Consider the following 23,081-nt stretch of genomic DNA (forward strand, 5'->3'; position numbering starts at 1 on the left):
TCAACCAGGAAAGTGAATCAAACACCGCATGGAAACACTGCTGCTGGATGGAATAACATTAGATCATAGGTCTTAATTCCATGTTGTAGCAGCTGTATACGACGCAGCTATAGTTAGTTAAGTTGTCAGACCTACTAAATCAGATTGATGATGCAGATCAGACTCTATAGCAAGATGCTCATGTGCCATCTGCCCTGACCCAGAGCTGGCTTTACAGACAAGGCTATTTTAGGCAATGTCTCAGCAGGAAGCACTCCGGGCTACCCCCGATAAAACCTAGATCTCTGCACTAGATTACAGCTTGATCTCCAGTCTTACTATAAATGTATATTTATATACGGAGTGTGACAAAGAAGGAGATGTTGTGGACCTAGAGCATTACTCATGGATACTACAGCAATTTTTAAAAAGCTATTATTTTATTATTTATGGTTCGATCACATCAGCGTCGGAGGTTCCGTTCGGTACTTCCGTCACGTATTTCCTGTTTTCAGCAAGCTGTACTACTTCATCCTGTAAATTTCGGCCAAATGCCGGTCTGCTGGCCAGAAAACGAACGGACCCCTTTATAGTCAATAGGGGCCTGTTCTGCACCGTTCAATTCTGTCATAAGACGGAACCCTTCAGCCAGGGGTGTCGTTTATCTGCTCCCCGAACGGAACTCCTAAATACTGATGTACAAGGCCTTATATAACGCTGCTCAAAGTTCACTACCCCATAGCCGTCATGTTCTGTAAACTTTTGTTGTTTTTTTAACTCATGTCCATTTCTCAAGGTAAAACAACTTTGCTACAGCGGAATCCATCTGATCAGGCTAATCCTGGAGTCTCTTATGTCATACCCTATTTGGATACTTTGCAGTAGCACTAAGCAAACAAATGGTTAACTTGGCTTTATTAATGGGGACAGAAGGCTTAGGGCATCTCAGTGCCTGACAACAGCACCAGGTGACACGACAGCTGAGAGATCCATGTAAGAGTCTGGCTTTGGACATGTGACAAGGAAAGAAAGGAGAGCTCTCCAGGGGCTCACACATTTCTTGTATATGCTTCTGTAACCCCATGCTTACCAAATAATAGTATATATATATATATATATATATATATATATATATATATATATATATATATATATATATATATATATATATATAAAATGTGTGGGGTGTTTTACCAATATGACTCAAGTCACAAGGAAAATTAAAAAAATAATAATATTTGAAAAGAGTTTAAAAAAACTTTTTAAAGGATTATTGTACTGGGACCATATGAGGGGTATTTTAAGTGGTTGCTGAAAATCTAGTCCTGGCCATTGCTGTATTATTTTGTGTCAAAATGTTTTTGAGCTTCTTGTTGAACTGTTTCTGACAGCATTAAAGGAAACCCATTGCCAGGTATGAGCACCATAAACTAAATTATGATACTCATATTGCAGTTTCCCTGGAGGCCAGGGTGGTATTTCTTATACTTACCCAGCTCCCCTATCCACCACTGTCATCCCCGAAAGTCAGTGCTGACTGTGCAGCTGGACCTCTGGCTGTATGCTGTGCTTCCACTCCCATTGATTGCTCTGGGAGTGCATGCGTACGGCGTGCAGCCAGCGGTCCAGTTGCATGATCTGCGCTGACTTTTGAGGGTGACAGCGTTGGATCAGGGAGCCGGGAAAGTATAAAAAATATCTCCCTGGACTCCAGGGAACCTGTTGTACGAGCACCATAATTTGGTTTATGGTACGTATGCCTGGGGACAGGTTCCCTTTAAATAAAATTGTTCTAAAATGTGAAACAACTCACTTTGCTTAAAGATCGCCTCGTAGACAGAAGCAAAGGGATTTGTACCGTATCATAAGCTGCAAAATCCTTAAAAATCAACTTGTCTCCTTTTGGAAAAACGCTCCTCATATATTACATAACATTCCATAGTATACATTATCTCAGGCTCTAAATAAAGTTAGATGTTGTCAGACTTTCAAGTGTTAGTATTCGGCTCAGTATTTTGCATCAGTGTTTGTAAGCCGAAACCAGAAGAGGGTCCAAAATTCTGTTTATATTCCACTCCTGGTTTTCGCTGATACAGAATACCACTAAGTGAAAGTGGCCTAGCAGTAGCTGATTAGTTATATAGTATTACCGGTGAAAAGAGCTGAGGACCCTTTGAAGGTATTTCGAATATCGCATCGGTCATTCTTAGCATTTTCAGAGTACAGTATGAACGTATTACATAGCGCTGTCCAATATTTCTAAACATACCGCATATCTATTATTAAATCATTATACTCTCCAAAAGTAGCCTTCACTCACCTCTCGAGCGATCTGATTTAAGGCATAGTCCTCAGCAGACAGTTTTTCCCTGTTGGGGTGTCTTTTCCTTCCTGGGCCCTGTGTACCCATTTCGTCTTGGAGGTATCAGTGTTTGGAAAAGTAGAAGAGATCAATCCGAATTCCACATGCAGCCTCCTCCAGGTAGACCTTCAGCTGCCTATTATAGCATTGCAGAGCCGGCCTCCCAGGTTTAGAATGTGACCACCTTTGGATGTCTATGTTTCCTATCTTCTGATGGTTATACCCCGGTAGCGGCGGATGCGTCAGTGTCTCCTTTTCTTTGGAATGTGGAATCCCACCATATACCCTTCTGGGTCCTTACACCAATACGTGTCTCATCATACAGAACACATGTGCCTCTCTTGTCCTTGTCTCAGTGTGTCCTCTACTGATCCTGCTGATTAGTGTTCGCTTACCTCTGTATGCAGATACCTGCCTGTCATATCTCCTAATTACACCAAATATAACCCCCTCTTGTTACAGTATCCCTCTTCTGCTACTGTTTCTAGCACGGAGATTGGAAAAGGAAATGGGTCAGATGTTCTTCCTCTATGCAGCGTTCTTCCCTCCTTTCTCTCCCTCCTCTTTCTCTCACCTCCTCTGTCTCTCCCCCCTAAGCTCTGCAGCTGACATCAGAGGGAGTGGAGGGGGAGGATTCATACAGTATACAAACAATCTGACTTTATCCATTGGGCACTTCATTCATTCATTCATTTTTATGTATTACATGTAGACACACGTATGTCTGCAGAGACCTTGAAGCTCCTTCATCGCTACTGCAAATTCGTTCTTGTTCCCAGCACTTGCCAATGATGTGATATGCAACCTTATGGAAAGACGGATCTATATAGTTATGCATTTATTCTAGTTATACAACATTATAGTCTATATAGTTATATATTTATGAATTCTGGTTCAATATTATAGCCTATAAAGCCCTGTATATATTTATGTAACTAGAGTGAAATCTAAGGTGGTTAGATAGTTGTACTGTACAATTGGCATGAGATGCCGGCCCATTCCCGCACTCTGATAATATTATTACTGTTCTTTTATCCCACAGCGAACCCTTTGGCCCCACTGGCTTGTGGGCTAATTGTAACCTCTGTGATCCCTATTGCAAATGTGTTATAGTGCATTATGGTGCATTTAATGAGAATGATGTTCATCGCTGTCATATAAACTATAAGGATATTGCAGAGTCTATGAAATCAATATATGTGTGTATGTGTATATATATATATATATGTGTGTGTGTGCGTATATATATATATATATATATATATATATATATATATATATATATATATATATATATATATATGTATACTCTCTCAAGATAATATTAAATAATATAATACTACTGGCTAGAAATAGTAGCAGGGTTGTCAACTAGAGATGAGCGAGCACCAAAATGCTCGGGTGCTCGGTACTCGAGTCAAACTTTTCGTAATGCTCTGGAGCTCGTTTCGAGTAACGAACCCCATTGAAGTCAATGGGCGACTCGAGCATTTTTGTATATGACCGATGCTCCGCATAGGGGATGATTTGTGAAACACTGGAAAACCTTAGAAAGTCATGGAAACACCACAGAACGGATAGGGAATGGCAGAGCCAGCATGTATGGCTGCATCTGAGTCTCTCAGGTCCCACTATTAAGCCAAAATGGGGGCAAGAGCCTGGCGGTCACCCCCCCTAACTATTTACCTGGGACAGACCCTCATTAGCAAGGCACACGCGCTGGCACATCTTAGCTAAGCACCACACTTGCTCCAACCAAGGACAATCACCGCCTGCGGGTGACACCGCTGCCTCTTCTCCCGGGTTACATGCTGGCATTGGTGTCCAACCCTCCACACGACCCTGTGTCCATAGCGCACACAAAAGTGTCCCTGCGCAGCCTTCAGCTGCCCTCATGCCTCACGCTGGCTGCATAGCCACACCACCCTCATGTCGATTTATAAGTGCGTCTGCGATGAGGAGGAGCTGGAGACACACACTGCAGAGGGTTGGCACGGCCAGGCAGCGACCCTCTTTGAAAGGGGGGGGGGCGATAGCCCACAATGCTGATGACAATTGATGATAAATTGACGTACGATCATCATTCCAATCCTGTGCCACCTCCGTCACAAAATTGTCAGGAGCCGCAAACGTGGGCATAAAGGGAACACAGGTGCCAGGACTTCTACACATCTCCACAATGCAGCAGCACATACTAACACCAAAGATTGGTATGAAGCAGGAGGTGTCGCAAAAGTAGCCACCACAGGTATACAGTGACCCTGTGAAAGTCTCATGAAATCACTAACGCTTCCTGTGAATGCTCCAATCCAGTATCTCGGATAACTGTGTTTACGCTGATCCCCGGCCCCAAGCAGGAGGAGGAGGTTGCATAATAAGCCCGAGAAACCATGACCAAGGTAGTACCTGCAATACTCTGTGAGGGAAGCACGTGAGCGGGCCCAGGGTCAGGCTCGGTCACAGCCTCCACCTTGTGTGACCCAAGGTGCCGCGAGTTACATAGCAATGGGAAATCCATGTGTCCTCACACAATTCATTATGTGTAGGTGTCAATGGGAAAACCTTGTGCACCCACAGCATAGGCGAGCACATGAAACTCAAAGACAGTATTACACATGAAGAAATCAGAACATGGCAGAGTTTCACCCCACCAAGGACCTCCGCCTTGGCCCACATTTCTGCCCAATTCATTCTTTGTATGTGTCAGATAGCTGAACAACGGAATGGAGAAGCCTTTGTGCACCCACAGTATAGGCGAGCCCATGAAACTCAAAGACAGTATTAAACATGAAGAAAAGAGAGTGCCCAAACATGGCAGAATATCACCCCGCCCAGGACCTCGGCCAACACTTCTGCCCTAGTTATTCAATGTATTTGTGCCAGATAGGTAAAACACCGCAAAAGGAAAGCCGTCTGCACCCTAGCCAAGTCAGTCAGTGTATTTCTGCCATACAGGTAAAACAACGCAATGCAGTAACGCTCCTTTTGTTTGGCCCAAACCATTGTCTCAGATAGCTGTGGTAACACGAGAGAAAATACATGTTGCCCAGCGCTAATCCCCAGACCCCAAGCAGGAGGAGTAGGTGACATAATAAGGCTGAGAAACCATGACCGAGGTAGGACACGCAATACTCTGTGTGGGAAGTACGTGAGTGGGCCCTGGGTCAGGCTTGGTCCCAGCCTCCACCTTGTGTGACCCAAGGTTCTGTGAGTTACATAGCTATGGGAAATCCATGTGTCCCCACACACTTCATTTTGTGTATGTCTCAGGCAGCTGAACACCGCAATGGGAAACCTTTGTGCACCCACAGTATAGGCAGACCAATGAAACTTTTCTGTTGCAAGTGTATAGGCGAACCCCTCAAACCTTTCTGTTGCATGAGTATAGGCGGACCCCAGTAACATTTCTGTAGCAAGAGTACAGGTGGACCCCAGTAACATTTCTGTAGCAAGAGTATAGGCGGACCCCAGTAACATTTCTGTAGCAAGAGTAGAGGCGGACCGCAGTAGCATTTCTGTAGCAGGAGTATAGGCCAACACCTGAAAAAAATGTGGTTACCAAGAGTGTAGGCGAAGGCCGGAAAAATTAGTTAGATAACAGTATAGGCAAGGGCCTGAAAAATTGATGTACCAAGTGTACAAGTGTATCCTTGAAAAATTGCCCAACCGCGAGGGCAGGTGAAACCCATAAACATTGTTTAAATATACAGCTCGCTGTTGCTTAATTTGTAACAGAGCCTGGAGGCAGCCCTCTGAAAAAATTGGTTTCAGTTAAAGCATAAAAACTTTTAAAACTTTTCAAAATTGTTAAAAAAAATTTAAACAGAGCCTTTTGGGCCACAGAAAAATTGGCAATTCAGCATGATGACATGCTGTTTTAGGAGGAGGAGTAGGAGGAGTAATAATATCCGAGAGTGATTGGCAAAGCTATTTCCCCCTTTTTTGTGGTGATAGAGGATGCATTTTTCTCCTGTTGCAGTGAAAAGAATCATTAGGTTCTGCTGCTTTCCGCCTATGGAGAAGAGAAGTCTCGGTAAATCCAGCCTCTGTTCATCTTTATGAATGTAAGCATGTCGGCGCTGGCAGTTGACAGGCACGTACACTTATCTGTGATGATTCCCCCAGCTGCACTAAACACCTTCTCTGACAAGACGCTAGCGGCAGGGCAGCCCAGCACCTCCAGGGTATACAGCGCAAGTTCGTGCCACGTGTCCAGCTTTGACACCCAATAGTTGTATGGAGCAGAGGCATCACGGAGGATGGTGGTACGATCGGCTATGTACTCCCTCATCATCTTTTTACAGTGCTCCCTCCGACTCAGCCTTGACTGGGGAGTGGAGACACAGTCTTGCTGGGGAGCCATAAAACTGGCAAAGGCCTTGGAGAGTGTTCCCCTGCCTGCGCTGGACATGCTGCCTGATCCCCGCTCCGCCCCTGCTAGTGTGCCCTCTGAACTGCGTCTTCTGCCACTAGTGCTGTCAGATGGGAACTTTAGCATTACTTTTTCCACCAGGGCCCGGTGGTATTGCATCACTCTCGTACCCCTTTCCTCTTTTGGAATGAGAGTGGAAAGGTTCTCCTTATACCGTGGGTTGAGAAGAGTGTACACCCAGTAATCTGTGTTGGCCAGAATGCGTCTAACGCAAGGGTCATGGGAAAGGCAGCCTAACATGAAGTCAGCCATGTGTGCCAGGGTTCCAGTACACAACACATCGCTGTCCTCACTAGGAGGATGACTTTCAGGTTCCTCCTCTTCAGCCCATACACGCTAAACTGATGAGAGGCAAGCAGCATGGGTACCCTCTGTAGTGTGTCCAGCAGTCTCTTCCCCCTGCTCTTCCTCCTCCCACTCCCCTCCCCCTCCTCCTCCTCCTCCTCCAAAACGCACTGAGATATAGACATTAGGATGGTCTGGCTATCAAGCGACATACTGTCATCCCCCGTCTCCTGTTCCAACCATAAAACGTCGCCCTTTATGCTTAGCAGCGAACTTCTCAGCAGGCACAGCAGCAGGATAGTAACGCTAATGATGGCTGCATCGCCGCTCACCATTTGGGTAGACTCCTGAAAGTTTCTGAGGACTTGGCAGATGTCTACAATCCATGCCCACTCCTCAGTAAAGAATTGTGGAGGCTGACTACCACTCCGCCGCACATGTTGCAACTGGTATTCCACTATTGCTCTACGCTGCTCGTACAGCCTGGCCTACATGTGCAGCATAGAATTCCAGCGTGGGGGCATGTCGCACAGCAGTCAGTGCTCTGGCAGCTGAAACCGATGTTGCAGGTTCCTAAGGGTCGCAGCATCCATGGTGGACTTGCGGAAATGTGCGCAGACGCAGTGCACCTTGCCAAGCAGGTCAGACAAGTGAGGATAGTTTTTCAGACACCGCTGAAACACTAGATTGAAAACGTGGGCCAGGCATGCTATGTGTGTGAAGCTGCGAGCTGCAAAGCCACCACCAGGTTATGGTTGTTGTCACACACAACCATGCCCGGTTGGAGGCTCAGCGGCGAAAGCCAGAGGTCGGTCTGCTCTGTCAGACCCTGCAACAGCTCGGGGGCCGTGTGCCTCTTGTCACCTAAGCTGATTAGTTTCAGCACGGCTTGCTGACGCTTGCCCACCGCTGTGCTGCCGCGCCACATGCTACTGACTGCTGGCGAAGTGCTCACACTTCTTAATTGAGAGGTAGAGGTGGCGGAGGAGGGGGGGGGGGGGGGGTTAGAGGAGGTGGCATAAAACGTGCACATACCAGCACCGAGGTAGGACCTGCTATTCTGGGTGTGGGTAGGACGTGAGCGGTCCCAGGCTTTGACTCGGTCCCAGCCTCCACCAAGTTCACCCAATGTGCCGTCAGGGAGATATAGTATCCCTGCCCTCCAGTACTTGTCCACGTGTCCGTGGTTAAGTGGACCTTTACAGTAACCGTGTTGGTGAGGGCATGATTTATGTTGCAGGAGACGTGCTGGTGTAGGGCGGGGACGGCACACCGGGAAAAATAGTGGCGACTGGGGACCGAATAGCGCGGGACCACTGCCACCATCATGTTTTTGAAAGCTTCCGTTTTCACAAGCCTGTACGGCAGCATCTCCAGGCTGATTAATTTGGCAATGTACACGTTTAAAGCTTGTGCATGCGGGTAGGTGGCGGCATTTTTCCGCTTTCGCTCCAATGTTTGTGTTAGCGACAGCTGAACGCTGAGCTGAGACATTACTGGATGGAGTGGAGGACTGTGGAGGTGAGGGTGTGGGTGCAGGCTGGGAGGCGCTCGTGCCTGCGTCCTGGGAGGGGGATTGAATCTGTGTGGCAGGTTGCGGCACAGGGGAAGAGGGAGTGGTGTGACCCGGAGGTGGTGAATGGCCTTCGTCCCACCTTGTGGGGTGCTTGGCCATCATATGCCTGCGCATGCTGGTGTTGGTCGGGCTGGTAGTGGTGGCTCCCTGGCTGATCTTGGTGCGACACAGGTTGCACACCACAGTTCGTCGGTCGTCCGCTCACTAAAAAACATCCACACCTTTGAACACCTAGCCCTCTGCACGGAGGCTTGGCGCGAGGGGATGGTTTGGGAAACAGTTGGGGGATTCTTCGTTCTGGTCCTGACTCTACCCCTGACCACTCCATTGCCTCTTCCAACCTGTCCTGCTGCTGCATTTGCCTCCCCCTCTGAAGCCCTGTCCTCAGTAGGCTTAGCCAACCAGGTGGGGTCAGTCACCTCATCGTCCAGCAGCTCTTCCTCCGAATCCTCTGTGCGCTCCCCCCTCGGACTTACTGCCCTAACTACTACCTCACTCACAGACAACTGTGTCTCATCATCCTCATCCACGAAAAGCTCTTGAGACAGTTGCCGGAAGTCCCCAGCCTCATCACCTGGACTCCGGGAACTTTTCAAAGGTTGGGCATCAGTCACGACAAACTCCTCAGGTGAGAGAGGAACCGATTTTTCCCTCTCAGGGCAGGGACCCGAGAACAGTTCCTGGGAGTCTGCCTGCTCAAAATATGTAATTTTCATGGAGTGAGGAGGCTGGGAGGAAGGAGGAGCAGCCAGAAGATTTAGAGTTGCAGTCCCTAGGCCGGGAGTAGTGGACTGCGTAGTAGACTGGGTGGTCAATACATTGCTGGACGCATTTTCTGCCATCCACGACAGGACCTGCTCACACTGCTCTGTTTATAATAAAGGTCTACCACGCGGACCCACTAATTGTGATATGAATCTGGGGAGCCCAGAAACTTGCCTCTCTCCTGTGAGGGTATATGTATATATTGCCATATGTTTTTTATGCTTTTATACCTGTATGCAAGTTCTATTCAAAGCTAAAATGAGAAAAACTTATATGTCGCCTTACATCAGATATTCCAAAAGTTTGCAAGGCTGAGAGAGATGTGTCCAGAAATTCAGAGATGATACAGAACCGAACACGAAGGCCGCGTGCTTGGCTGTTTTCCCAGAGGCGCCGTATCAAGATAACGACTGTTTAACTACGTATATGACTATCAGTGCCTCAGCCGGAAATCCGGACTTTATATATATGGCTATGCGGTGAATTTGAGCCAATGAGACCATTACCCATTCCTAGTGATGAGACCAAAGGGTATAAGACCCTTTGTAATCTGTAATAAAGTGCGCAGTTATGTCCCCATGTGAGGAACTATACCAGACCTCCGTGTGTGGTGTCTCTTCTTTACCGCGGGGCATTGGGGTGGGCCTGATTGGTGCTGTACGCAGAAATTTCCCTGACACTCCTAATTCCTCAGCAGCCATCTGTGATTCACCCCGCCCAGGAACTCGGCCTGAGCCCACACCCTCGCTTGAACGCCCGCGCCCCCGCGTCTGTGTCCACGTCCTCGACCCTTACCCCTACTCCTCATCATGGTGGATGAAGGAGAGAGCAGGGCCCAAATCCATTACCCCACTGGACAGCGCTGACAACTGTGGCTAATTCACCGCACACAGAGACTTGCAGATAGCGGAGGCTCTATGCTGTGACTTGAAAAAATTAACCCGCTGTCTTACGCTGATACTTAGGGGTAATTTATCGCTCACAGAGACTTGTAGTTAAAAGAGGCTGTATGGAGTGGGAGAAGACTCTAAAGCCAGTGAATAGTGCTGGTAACTGCGGCTATCTCAACTCCCCTAAGGAAAGGGTATTCTGAGACGCTTTGCACAGTGGCAGAGCTGAAATAGTTTGCGGTGGCCCAGGAAATATTAGAGTAGTGTTTCGCGGTGAGACCTCTGTCTAATGCACTGCAGACTGAAAATGGTATAACTGAAATACTTTGCAGTAGCCTAGGAAATATTAGAGTGCTGTTTCACAGTGAGACCTCGGTGTAATGCACTGCAGGCTGAGAATGCTATAAGTGAAAGGCTGGGAACAGGCCTAGGTGCGTAATAAAAAAATTGGAGCACTACTGCTCCCAGCTAGCCACAGCAAACGGTGAGAAGTAGCCCCAAGGACCATTGGGGTTCTTGTAGAGAGGATCACGACTGTAAAACCTTCCCTATATAAGCAGCTCTGTCCCTAAACTCTGTGTAATGCACTGCGCACACAGAACTGTATAGCTGAAATGGCCCGCACATCCCTAGATGCTTAAAAAAAAATTGGTTCACTACTGCTCTCAGCCAGCCACAACTGTAATGCACATGATGAGGAGTAGCCCTAAGAAGGACTGTTGGGGTTCTTGCACACAGGATCCTACTCTAACACTTTCCCTATATCAGCAGCAGCACTTTCCCTAACCTCTGCCAGCATGCGTCTGAGGCGAGCTGCGGGCGGGATCACTTTAAGTACTTGGCGTCACCTGATCAGCCCAGCCACTCACTGCTGTTGGCAGGCAGAGGGCTGGCACATCACAGCAGGAAGTGGTAAAGGTTAAGGCAGTAGCGAAGGGAACAAGGGACCCTTAGAGCGGATGTCGGGCATGACACGGGGGGGGGGGCAGGTCACCTATGGAAGTGAGGAGGTAGGAAAGGGTTAACTAGAGTTAGGGGAGGGTAGAGAATGTTCTGGAATTAGGGGGGTATGACGGTGATAGGTAGAAAATTTAGGAGGCGGGGGGATATATAAGGGAAGGGGTGCGAGGTAGCGCCATCTTAGAGATAGAAAGTGAGAGTAGTGAGAGTGACACTTACCATGTCGGGAATTGAAAAACTTTTGCAGGAGCTTAGGGCAGCAGCCAGCATCCACGGTCAGGACTGGCTGCAAGAACAGGTGGCCGAAATGTTAGGGACGAGCAGTGGTGTGGCGGTTTCAGCGGTACAGGAGAGGAGGTCTTGGCGGGCCAGACCTCCGTCTAGTCTGAGGGAGGATGAGGTCACCCCTCCAACTCGCCGGCGGCTGCGGAGCCCCTCCGGGGACCCTCGGGGCTGCGGTTCTCTCCCTAAGGCTCAGGGCAGAGAGCAGCAGGTCAGGAGGAATCCAGTTCGGCGGCCGGCGGGCACGGTGAGCAGGGGCTCTCGCTCCGGTTGGGGGGTGGGGCCTGCAGCATCGGACGTCATCGGGCAGCAGGAGAGAATAGAGGTCTCCCCTAGTGATGTACCGGCTGGGGGAGCCTCTGGGAAGCATCCGGAGAGGAGAAGAACGGCCGTGGGGGCTGGAACCAGCGATGGGAGCAGGGGGAGGAGGAGCCTCTCTACGGTGGCCCTGCGTGGTGAAGTACCGGCCAGGGGTCGGACCAGGCAGCTCAGGAAGGGGCAACAATCTTCTGACAGTCTGCGACAGAATGCGGAGGGCGCTAGCGGGAGCAGCTCACACAGAGTCCGGTCAGCGGTGTTTGTTCCAGGTCGGGAGCAACAAGCCGGGACCAGTGGAAGTGCGGCAGTCGAGCTGGAGGGACGGCGACTGGAAGAAGGAGAAGTTGAAGAATCGGGGAGTGACGACGAGGCGATGACGTCCGTGGATCCGGCTGGTGGTGACACAGCGACCATGCGGCCTGGTGAGAATAGAGTCATGTCTTATATGTCTAATGCTTTACGTGATTGTGTGGCTGTGGATGAAAGGGGGGTGTGAGTGTTGCTGGAGGTGGTGAATTTGGGGGTGAATTGAGGGAGTTGTTAGGGACGGTACGTGAGTTGCTGCAGCATTGTGACAGGGACAGAGATTCGGGTTTATTAACCCCAACTCCACTGTCGGCTTGGGTTCCGGTAAGGAGCGGAAGTGCGTCGGGTGTGGGAGACGGCCCGGGTACATCTGTGGGTCACCGCGTCGGGGGGGGGGGGGTTACAGTGGCAGTGCAGATGGAGAAGGATGGGGAAGCAGTCAGGTTAGATGACAGGGCCAAAGGGGTAGTTTATGTCTGCTTCGAGGGTCCGTTGGGGGCCCATTTGAAAAAAGAGGTGCGTGAAAAGATCTGGAAAGACGAATACGTCGAGATCTTTTCATTGCTACCTCTGGAGAAATTTAATCTAGAAAAAGGTAAGCGAACGGAGTCAAAAAAAGAGGAGGAAGAGAAGAAGCGGTGGAGACTTATTCCGCAAACGTTTGCAAATTGGTTGCAAGCGTTTGCTATTTTAGCCGGGGTCATTGGAGAGAAGGCGCCCGAAAATTGTTCGGCCCTTTTCTGCTATATGGACTCTATCGTAGAGGCTTATAGGACGTACGGTGGTCAGGCGTGGTTGCGCTACGACGAACAATTTCGTCAGCGCAAAGCGGTGCACCCCAATATTCGGTGGGACCACAAGGATATTGGCTTGTGGCTCAGGGTGATGGCTCCAACGCGGTACGGGCAGTCCTTTCCTGGGAGCGCCGGTCCATCCGGCGCAAGCAGTGGAGGAAGCTCTGCCGCGAGTGGCGGGACGTCAGGTGTGCGAAAGGCGGGATTCTGCTGGCAATATAATGAAGGCCAGTGTAAATTTGGAGCAAATTGTCGTTTTAAACACAATTGCTCCGTATGTAGCGGGACGTCCCATGGTGCCACCAAATGTTTTAAACGCAGAAAGGGTAAGACCGGTGGGACAGACGGGAAAAGGGAGGACGCCGGCGAAGGTTCACGAGATGGCCCCCTTTTTAAATAGGTATCCTGATGTAGAAAAGGGCCGCTTGTTGTTGCAGGGTTTTACTGAAGGTTTTAAAATTCCAGCGCCTACGCATCAGGTGCCCTGCGCGTCGAAAAATTTGCGTTCAGCGTTACAATTTCCGTCTGTTGTTAGAGATAAGTTAGAGAAGGAGGTGCTGTTGGGTCGCATGGCGGGGCCGTTTTCGTCCCCCCCGGTGCCCAATTTAGTAATCTCTCCATTGGGGGTGATTCCGAAGAAGGAACCGGGAAAGTTTCGATTGATTCATCATCTGTCTTTTCCAAAAGGTGAGTCAGTGAATGACGGGATAGCTCCTGAACTCTGTTCGGTAGTTTACACGTCTTTTGACGCAGCCACGAGATGGGTGCAGAGGTGCGGTAAAGGGGCCCTGCTGGCAAAGACAGATGTTGAATCAGCGTTCCGGTTGCTCCCGGTTCATCCCGATAGTGTTCATTTATTGGGGTGTGTTTGGGAGGGGAAACTTTTTGTGGACCAATGCCTGCCAATGGGGTGCTCGATTTCTTGCGCCCTTTTTGAGGCATTCAGTTCATTCCTGGAGTGGGTTGTTAAGGACGTGTCCGGTTTGCAATCTATTTTGCATTACTTGGACGATTTTTTGTGTGTTGGTTCGGCCGGTTCAGGTGTGTGCAGTGCCCTTTTGTCTACGGTGCAGTGGGTGGCTAAAAAATTTGGTGTTCCGCTGGTGCTTAAAAAGACTGAGGGTCCGGTTACGAGTTTGAATTTTCTTGGTATCACGATTGATACTGAAAGGATGGAATGTCGCCTGCCGGAGGATAAATTGAATTCACTTAGGTTAGATGTGCAGACGGTGTCTCGATCTAAAAAGGTTACCTTAAAAACTTTACAGTCGTTGCTCGGGAAGTTAAATTTCGCGTGTCGGATTATGCCAATGGGGCGTGTGTTTTGCAGAAAAATGGCAGGAGCAACGGCGGGAGTGAAGGCCAGTCATCACTTCGTGCGGATCTCAGCAGAGATTCGCGCAGATTTGGGGGTGTGGTCTTCTTTTTTGGTAAAATACAATGGGAGGTCGTTGTTTATTGAACAGGCAGTGGATAATTTTGACTGCGAGTTATTCACGGATGCGGCAGGGGCGTTCGGTTTTGGGGCATTTTTTCAGGGGCAATGGTGTGCCGGTCAATGGCCGGAGGAGTGGCAGCGATACGGGGAGGTAAAAAATTTGATACTACTGGAGCTGTTTCCAATTGTGGTAGCGGTGTCGGTCTGGGGGGAATGGTTCAGGAACAAGAAGGTTCGTTTTAACTGTGACAACCTGGGAGTAGTACAAGTGATTAATAGCATGTCAGCTCGGTCGCCGCCAGTAGTTGATTTTTTACGCCAGTTAGTTTTGCTTTGTTTGTCGTTGAACGCGTGGGTGGTTGCGGTCCATGTTCCCGGGGTGGACAACAATATATCAGATTCCCTTTCTCGTTTTCAGTGGGATCGTTTTCGGGAGTTGGCGCCGGAAGCGAAACGGGAGGGTCTGCGTTGTCCACCAGAACTATGGAGTGTGGTCGACGTGCGGCGGAGCAGCTGATTTCCAGGTCATTGACGCAGGTCACATGGACATCGTATCTGGCAGTTTGGGAGGAGTGGCAGTGTTGGTTGGGGACGTTGGGGGAGGTATTGTCAGAGGAAGAGCAGGTTAATGCGCTATTGGCTTGGTTGGGTAACGTAGCTATTATGCGGTGGTCAGTGGTGAGAGTAAATAGATTTATGGCAGGGTTAGCTTTTGGTTTCAAGTTTAGGGGGATGCGGGATTTGACAAAAGTCTTTTTGGTGCGGTAGACCTTGAAAGGTTCCGGAGGGGTAAGCGGGAGAAGGATAGGAGGCGTCCCATTACTTTTGAGTTGTTGGAGAGGATGGGGGCAGAGTTGGGGAGTTTTTGTTCCGATGTTTAAGAAGTGCGGTTGTTTCGCTGTGCATTTTCTTTGGCATTTTTTGGGGCATTCAGGTTGAGTGAATTGGTGTCACCCAGTAAGTTGGTAAAAGGGGGTTTAGAATTTGGGGACGTAAATGTAGTAGACAGAGTGTTGCACATTTGGGTGCGATGGTCAAAAACCGATCAAGCTGGTAAAGGTAAAGAAGTACGTTTGGCGCAGGTGCCGGGTGCATTGATGTGTCAAGTACGTTGCTTTGAAGAATATGCAGAGTTGCGGCAAGGGGTTGGGGGACCAATTTTATGTCATAGAAATGGGGCCTTCTTGTCGTACTATCAGTTTAATGCGGTGTTAAAGGGAATCGTGGCAGCTTTGGGTTTAGTGGGAGGAGGATATTCATCACATTCTTTTCGGATAGGGGCTGCAACGGAAGCGACACGGTTGGGGTTATCTGGAGAGGTTGTGAAGAGGATTGGGAGATGGGAGTCGAGAAGGTTTCAGTTATATGTTCGTCCGGATCTGGTGTAAGTGGTAGTGAGTGTGAGGATTATGTATATATAATTTAAAATTATGTTGGCCGTTGGTCGGGTGATTTGTGGAAATTATTTGTGGTTTTATTACATTTGCAGGTCTCAGAGATCCGGCGTTGGTTTGGCTGATGGGTCATTCATACGTTTATTGGGCTGCGGAGAGGGCAAAGGCTCGGCCTATGGGGAGGCAGTTGGGGTTTAGCTAGGAAGCGGTCGTAGTGTGTTGGTTAGGAGAGAGGGGAATGAAATGGGGTCAGGTGCTGCGGCAGGTGGACTCTTACGCCAGAATGGACAGGAGTCCAGATATTTTGGTTTTATATGTGGGAGGGAACGACTTGGGGAATCGTCCGGCGCGAGAATTGCGTCGTGACATTCAGTACGATTTTTTACGTTTACATTGCCTGTTTCCTCGCATGGTGGTGGTATGGTCAGAGATCACCCCAAGGAAGAGTTGGAGGGGTGCCCGTTCCTTAGTAGGAATCAATAGGGCAAGGGTGAAGCTTAATAGACATGTGTCAGCGTTTGTGGCAAGGAATGGAGGAGTCAGTGTCAGACATATTGAGTTGGAGAAAGGGGAAGGCAACTATTGGGCTGGAGACGGTATTCACCTTAATGATATCGGAATCGATATCTGGGCGGTTGGAATTCAGGAGGGGATAGAGAGGGCATTGGTTTTGTTGGGGGCGGCGCAGGCTTAGGGGTAAGCCGTGCTTGCATTGGCGGGTGGGGGGTCCTTGGAGCCGTTGGAAATTGTGTGTGTGTGTGTGGGGGGAGTTGGGAGGGCAAAGTGCTCACCTGTTTAGACTCCCTCCTTAGTATATTGGTTGCTATCTGGTGCAGTTACTTGGTTGGTGGAGGGGGCAGTAGACTCCCTCCGGTTTAAGTAATGGGAGTGTTAGCCACTCAATGGGCGGTTAATGTTGCCCTTGAGTCTGTAGTCCGGCTGTGGGGCGAAGTATTTTCAGAGTGGTATAGTTGCACCAGATTTTGTGGCTCCAAGGACCCTCCCCCGTAATTGTTCCTGGGTAATTATAATTTTAATGTTGTTTATTGTTAGTAATAAACTGGCTGCTGTGGGCAATTCATCCAAAGAAAGTTGTTGTGTCGTTATTGGGATGGGGGCTACAGCATAGGTGGGTCTGCCCTTCCCGGGTCATGCCTTCCCTGCATGTCTATTGGCTAGAAAATGGTGCTAAACTTGCGGGGAAGGGAAATGCAATTGACTCGAGTTCCGCGGGGTGTTCGTCTCGAGTAACGAGCATCTTGAGTACCCTAATACTCGAACGAGCATCAAGCTCGGGCGAGTGTGCTCGCTCATCTCTATTGTCAACTGTACATGTATTTGTGAACAGTTCATAAACGATAATAGATTTATATGAGATTAATTTATTGTTGGCAAAATTTGTGCAATATGTAGTCAGCAGAGCCCATTGATTTTAATGGGTTTGTTCAAATGCGTGTATTTTCCTGCGCATTTCAGTCGTACAGAAAAAAATGGAAGGAAACACTGAGGAATTGTACAGGAAAAAGAACACATCTTAAACTTGTTAGACTAATTAACTATGTCATTGACTGGGAGCATCTGTACTTTTTTGGTAAGGCACGTGCAAACGCACATGCTTTGTGTGCAGAAAAAACAGCAAAATATATGTTGATGCCATTGCAAAAAAGCATTGTTCATTCCGCAAATATGCAGCGCTGATGCACAAATACGCTTGTGTGAACCCCGGCCTTAGGCCTAATATCCACGGCACAACTGGATTTTTCATGCGGATTTCTACAGCGAATGTACTGCAAGTCATCATTAAATTGATTTTTTTTATTGCTTGCTGGAGTTTTCAGATGGCGTTTTTTTCCACCCAGATGTACTCGGATGCATTGCGGATCATCCGCGTGGAAAAAATCTGCAACCCCACCCTCCAGCCTAATTGATTTTACCCTTCAAATCTGCAGTGAATCCGTAAATGTATTTGCGCATGCACTGCAGATCGTCAGCTCCCATAGAGATGAATAAAGCACATCCACGTGTGATCCGCAAATCAAATAAAAACAAATCCACAGGTGGTAAATGAAGTGCAGACGCCCAATGCTTCCCTATGGGTAGCTTGAATTGCAGATCTGATGCATGGATTCTGAAAATCAAATGTGCCCATAAAAACTCATGAACTGGCGCACAAATCGAACGTTTGTGCACCCTTTCAGACGGCCTGAGCCCAGCGCATATACGCCAAAACCGTAATGTCTTACATCCCCCTCGCTGGCTCTCTTCCTCTCTCCTTCCCTCTGGCTGTTTGCAATGGGAGGGGACAGGGGCAGAGCTAAGCTCCCACCCCCTCCCTGCCCCTTGTCCGCAGCTAGCAATGGGAGGGGGCGGGACGTAGCTTGGAATATTTTCCTCATATTCCTTCAGCAATACGACACTCCCAGTTCCAGTTTTCAAGGGTTTTGTAACTTCTGTGGATGTAGAGAGTGAACATGGTGATCAAGTGTATTTGTTAAGATGCATGAGGAATCTGAAGGATCTTCTTCTGATGCTAAGCAGTAATTAACCCCTCAGCAGTTTAGCCAACCAGAATTGAATGATTTAGTAAGGGATTTGGATCTATCAAATAAAGCTGCTGAGTTATTAGCCTCTAGGCTTCATGAAAAGAATGTACTTCACCGGTCAGCTAAAGTATCCCATTTCAGGAAGCACGAACAAATTTTTGTGGACTTCTTTTCTGAAGAGCAACACTTTGTTTACTGTCATGATATCAGTAGTCTTCTTGGCCAGTTAGGTGTTACCACTTACAGTCCAACAGAATGGCGGCTATTTCTTGATAGCTCTAAACGGAGTCTGAAATGTGTTCTCTTAAACAACGGGAATGTTTATACAACGGTTCCAATTGGCCATTCAGTTCATCTGCGAGAAGATTATAATGACATAAAAATTGTCCTCGACTTACTGAAGTATCAGGAGCATAACGGGATCATTTGTGTGGATCTTAAAATGGTGAATTTCTTCCTTGGACAACAAAGAGGTTTCATGAAGTATCCTTGCTTTCTGTGTTTGTGGGACAGCCGAGCTCGGGAGAAACACTGGACACATAAGGAGTGGCCGAAAGGTGAAGCTCTGGAAGTAGGGATGCCAGATATTGTGAATGAACCTATAGTAGTTAGTCCAGACAGGATCATTTCCCACCCCCTCCTGCTTCACATCAAACTTGGCTTAATGAAGCAGTTTGTTAAGGCTTTGAATAGAGAAAGTGAGTGCTTTCAACATATTGTTTATGCTTTTCCTGCTTGTCTTTTGAGAAGATAAAAGCAGGTGCGTTCGATGGACCTCAAATTCGAACCCTCATATGTGACGAAGAATTTGCCAGGAAGATGAATAAGGAGGAGAAAGCAGCATGGCTGTCTTTTGTGGCAGTTACAAAGAAATTCCTTGGCAACAAAAAAGCAGAAAACTATGAACTTCTGGTTCAAAGGATGATGCTGTTGGCTTTCCGCGACATTAGATGTAACATGAGTGTTAAGATTCACTTCCTGAACAGTCACTTTGATAAGTTTCCTGAAAACCTTGGAGCTGTTAGTGATGAGCAGATCTAAAGACGATGAATAGAATCTAAATGAGTTTTGCGCAAATTTTATGTTTAAAATAAGTCTTTTAATTTGTTCTATTCCAAAATGGTAGACAAATTCTGATGCAACCATATGTTTTAGTGTATGAGTGCATTTACTGCATTATATAAATTATTATATTCTCACCAGGATGATGCCCAAGAAGATATTCTACTTCATTATGTTAAACTAAATGTTAAAAAATTTTACATTAAGTTTAAAACCTAAAATCTTGAATTGTAGCTTACAGAGAAAAACTAATTACATATTTGAGATCAGCACACTCAAATTAAGTAAGTACAAGTGTTTTAATGGATGCAACAAAAATTTTGTTCCCCAGTGTTACCCTTTGGAAGGTCTATAAAGTCCCCATGCGTGGAAAACCAATCCAGTTGGGCTCAATAAAAAAATGAACTAGAGAATGAAGATTTATGGAACTCTATCAGACCCCGGAACTTGTTGGAGAGGGAATGCAAACAATATTGAAACCCTATAAATCTAGAGTCGACAGCACTAGAATGGAGCTAAATATCCTTTTGATAGTCCATATGGAGCACAAACTGCAATGGTCTAAACAGAAATTTTACTCACAGTGCAATAAATCGGGGACTCTATTAGCTCATAAATTAAAAATAAATACTTCACACCACACCCCTATTAAACTTAGAACTCCATCCGACATAATCACAGCTGACCTCCAGAATATTACATCCCACTCCCAGAATATCCTCTCTCAGTTGCACTCTGCCTCACCCCCTTTTGACTCTTTGAAAGCAGAATGTGTGTTTGCGCAATTATCTTTTCCCAAAATAACGCTCTCAGGCTTGGATGCCATGGAGGCTGATATTTCTGCTCTTGAGGTTCATAATGCTATCAAAGACATGTAAAGCCTCTGGCCATGATGGTTTCCGTCTTCTCTACTATAAAAAACGTTCTCCACTTCTTAGCCCTTTTTTAACAAACTTATTGAACTTACTATGTGAGTTAAAAAACTTAATTCTGATGCGCCATCTTTTGACAGCAGCTGCATCAGTCTCCTGATTCTGGTCTCCCGTGCCAGGGAGAGCGGGTGTTCGGCTGTTTAACCCTTTACATGCCACGTTCAGTGTGACTGCAGCATTTAAATGCTTACAAAGGGAGAGGGCTGTCTGTCTCACCCAGCAGCTCCTATGACCTCTGGGTCTGCCAGCTATGATGGCCTTTGAGGTAGCCTACAGCTGAACTTCATAGGCTTTCTGACACACTGCTATACTAAAGTATATTTGAAAAATGATAAAATGTGATAATCAAGTCCCACAGTGGGCAAAAATAAAATGTTTAAAAAATGAGAAAAAAATAATAACAATAAAAATGTACTTTAAAAAAAACACACTTGTGGTATCACTGGAATCCTAATGACCCAGAGAAAAAATGTTTGTTATTTAATAGGCACAGTGCACGTCATGAAAAAAAACAACAAATACATGGTAAAAATAGCTAATTTTGCCTACCTATCTTGCCTTACCAAAAACGGAATAAGAAGTGATCAAAACATCGCATGGTACAGCAAATGGTACCATTAAAATGTACACTTCATCCCCCCAAAAATAAATTACACAGCACTGTTGACAAAAAAGAAAAAAGCTAGGTGTCTTTAAATACAGCAATAAACAAAAGATACGTAAACAAAGTGTGAGAAACATGCAAAAAAACTATTTAAATTCGGTATTGACATAAATGAGCACGCTCGGAGATTTAATTTAACATATCATTTATGCTATGCAGTGAATGCCGTTAAAAGTAAGATTAAAAAACATGCCAGAATTGCAGCTTTCTAGCTGTTTTAATTATGCAATCAGAGGGGGCTCAGAGAAAGAGAGTATTAGCATTGTGGGAAGGATTACCTGGTCACTTCCGGTAGGCGGGCTATTTAAGTAGCCCTTCTCAGTCCCTTTTTCCCTTTAGAGCAGCTATCTTTTAAACTTTTGAGCATTTCGAGAATTTCTATACTTTAAGGCTTAGTTTCCATAGATTTATTTCAAGTGAGGCATGTTTTTTCTTATTTCCCTTTCTCTCCTTTATGAAATAATATACATTATTATCCTTTTCAGGATGTCTAGCAAAGGATCTGGTGAAATGGATCAGGATGCCCGGAAAACCACATCAAAACGGAGACCTCTTGCTAGTCGGGATTGTGATACCCCACTTCCAGATGACTATGAATTAAATCGTTGCCGAAACTGATGCCTCAAAGATTCATTGGATGAGCCCACAATACAAGGTGTGGTTATTTGCGTCAGGGACTTTGTCCAAGACTCTATGAAAGTGCTGAAGGAGTCAATTTTACATCAACCCTAAAAAATCGTCTTCATCTAATGAGTAGTAGGACAAGAATATTAGCAATTCATATTTCCCCGTAGAGAAAATAAATAAACTTATTAAGTCCTCCAGACCCTACAACCTGATTGTTAATGATGGCAATCCACAGGATGCACCTCTAGGGGCTCTAGGGCTTTAAAAGTCGACAAAGCTTTAAAGAACAGTGATGATAGATCCAGAGAAGGCTTCTGTGGTATCTAATAAATGTTTACGCTAGAAGAAAATAGTTTAATAACTTGGGTCCACCTTCTACGGTGGTTATGGCAATAACCAAACTATCAAGGCCCACAGTAGTTCCAGCAGATGATTAATCTGATCTTCAGGATCCTATCGACTGTCGTGCAGAATGTGCGCTCAGGAGAAACTATACTTCAGCATCCACCCAATGTGCAATAATGGTAGCATCTAACGATTTAGTGCATAACCTTCGTAGAAATCTAAGACAACTACAGGAAGATATAGATTCAGGCGTTCCAAGGGACAAAATGCTAAAATCCTTTAAGGAGCTTACTTTGGTGGCAGATTATCTATGTGATGCATCTTCTCAGCAAGCAAGATTCTCAGCCGGATCTATGGCATTGGCCGCAGCAGTTATAAGAGCTCTGTGGCTTAAACCATGGAAGGTAGACAGCTGTTTGAAATTTCATTTTTGTGGTCTTCCTTATGAACCTGGTAAGCTTGTTGGATCTGTGTTTGATAGGATTATGGAGGGACTTTCAGATAAGAAAGGAAAGTCTCTACCTCAATTGTTTTGTAACCAGGGCAGAGCATCAAGGAGAGGAAAATCCCAACAGAAGTCTCAGCAATTGAGATCTTATTTCCTCGAGGCTCTGGTCAAAGAAGAGGTGCAGATCATGCCTGTAAAGCAGATAAGGAGGAGAAGGTGGAATTCTTATGCCAGAAGTACAACGACTACCCAGCCAGTCGCCCAATTTCCAGTAGGAGGCTATTTACAGCATTTTTTTACATCTGGCAGCAGAAGATACAGGACCCCTGGGTCCTAGTCATTATCCAGAGAATATTCTTGGACTTTATCCAAGAATCAAAAGACAAGTACATGCAAACAGATCCTCTCTCTTCAGAGAAACAAGAGGTGGAGGAATCCATCAAACAGTATATTATCAAAGGGGCATTAGACCTCTTTCCATGCCAAGTAAGAGGATTGGCATCTATTCACATGTTTTTTTTAAATTTGGAAACAGATGGGAGACTGGAGGTTTAGATTAGGATTTCTCGATTGCCACATCAGTCAAAGATGATTTTGTTTGTTTCCTCCATCCTAACAGACGAGACTTCATGGTTATCCAAGACCTCAAAGATGCCTATTTTCACATTCCAGCATCCAG

At 46.6% G+C, this 23,081-nt stretch overlaps 1 protein-coding gene and 1 long non-coding RNA gene across 18 annotated transcripts in view; one reads left to right on the top strand and one right to left on the bottom strand.

The window, feature by feature from the left end:
- LRRFIP1 (LRR binding FLII interacting protein 1) overlaps nucleotides 1-2,902 on the bottom strand; it is a 121,696-nt gene extending 118,794 nt beyond the window's left edge. For 7 of the 17 annotated variants that reach the window (XM_066575375.1, XM_066575371.1, XM_066575372.1 and 4 more), the window contains exon 1: nucleotides 2,300-2,901. In XM_066575375.1, the coding sequence (XP_066431472.1) occupies nucleotides 2,300-2,389 (90 nt within the window). In that variant the 5' untranslated portion in view covers nucleotides 2,390-2,901. Of the gene's footprint in view, nucleotides 1-2,299 lie in introns of all 17 variants that reach the window. The other 10 variants (XM_066575387.1, XM_066575385.1, XM_066575384.1 and 7 more) reach the window with 4 other exon arrangements.
- Nucleotides 930-23,081, top strand: LOC136576248 (uncharacterized). The gene is made up of 3 exons (XR_010786324.1): nucleotides 930-972; nucleotides 21,468-21,637; nucleotides 23,022-23,081. It is a non-coding gene; the product is annotated as an uncharacterized lncRNA (long non-coding RNA).

This window comes from Eleutherodactylus coqui, chromosome 8 (assembly GCF_035609145.1).
Source record: "Eleutherodactylus coqui strain aEleCoq1 chromosome 8, aEleCoq1.hap1, whole genome shotgun sequence".
NCBI lineage: Eukaryota > Metazoa > Chordata > Amphibia > Anura > Eleutherodactylidae > Eleutherodactylus > Eleutherodactylus coqui.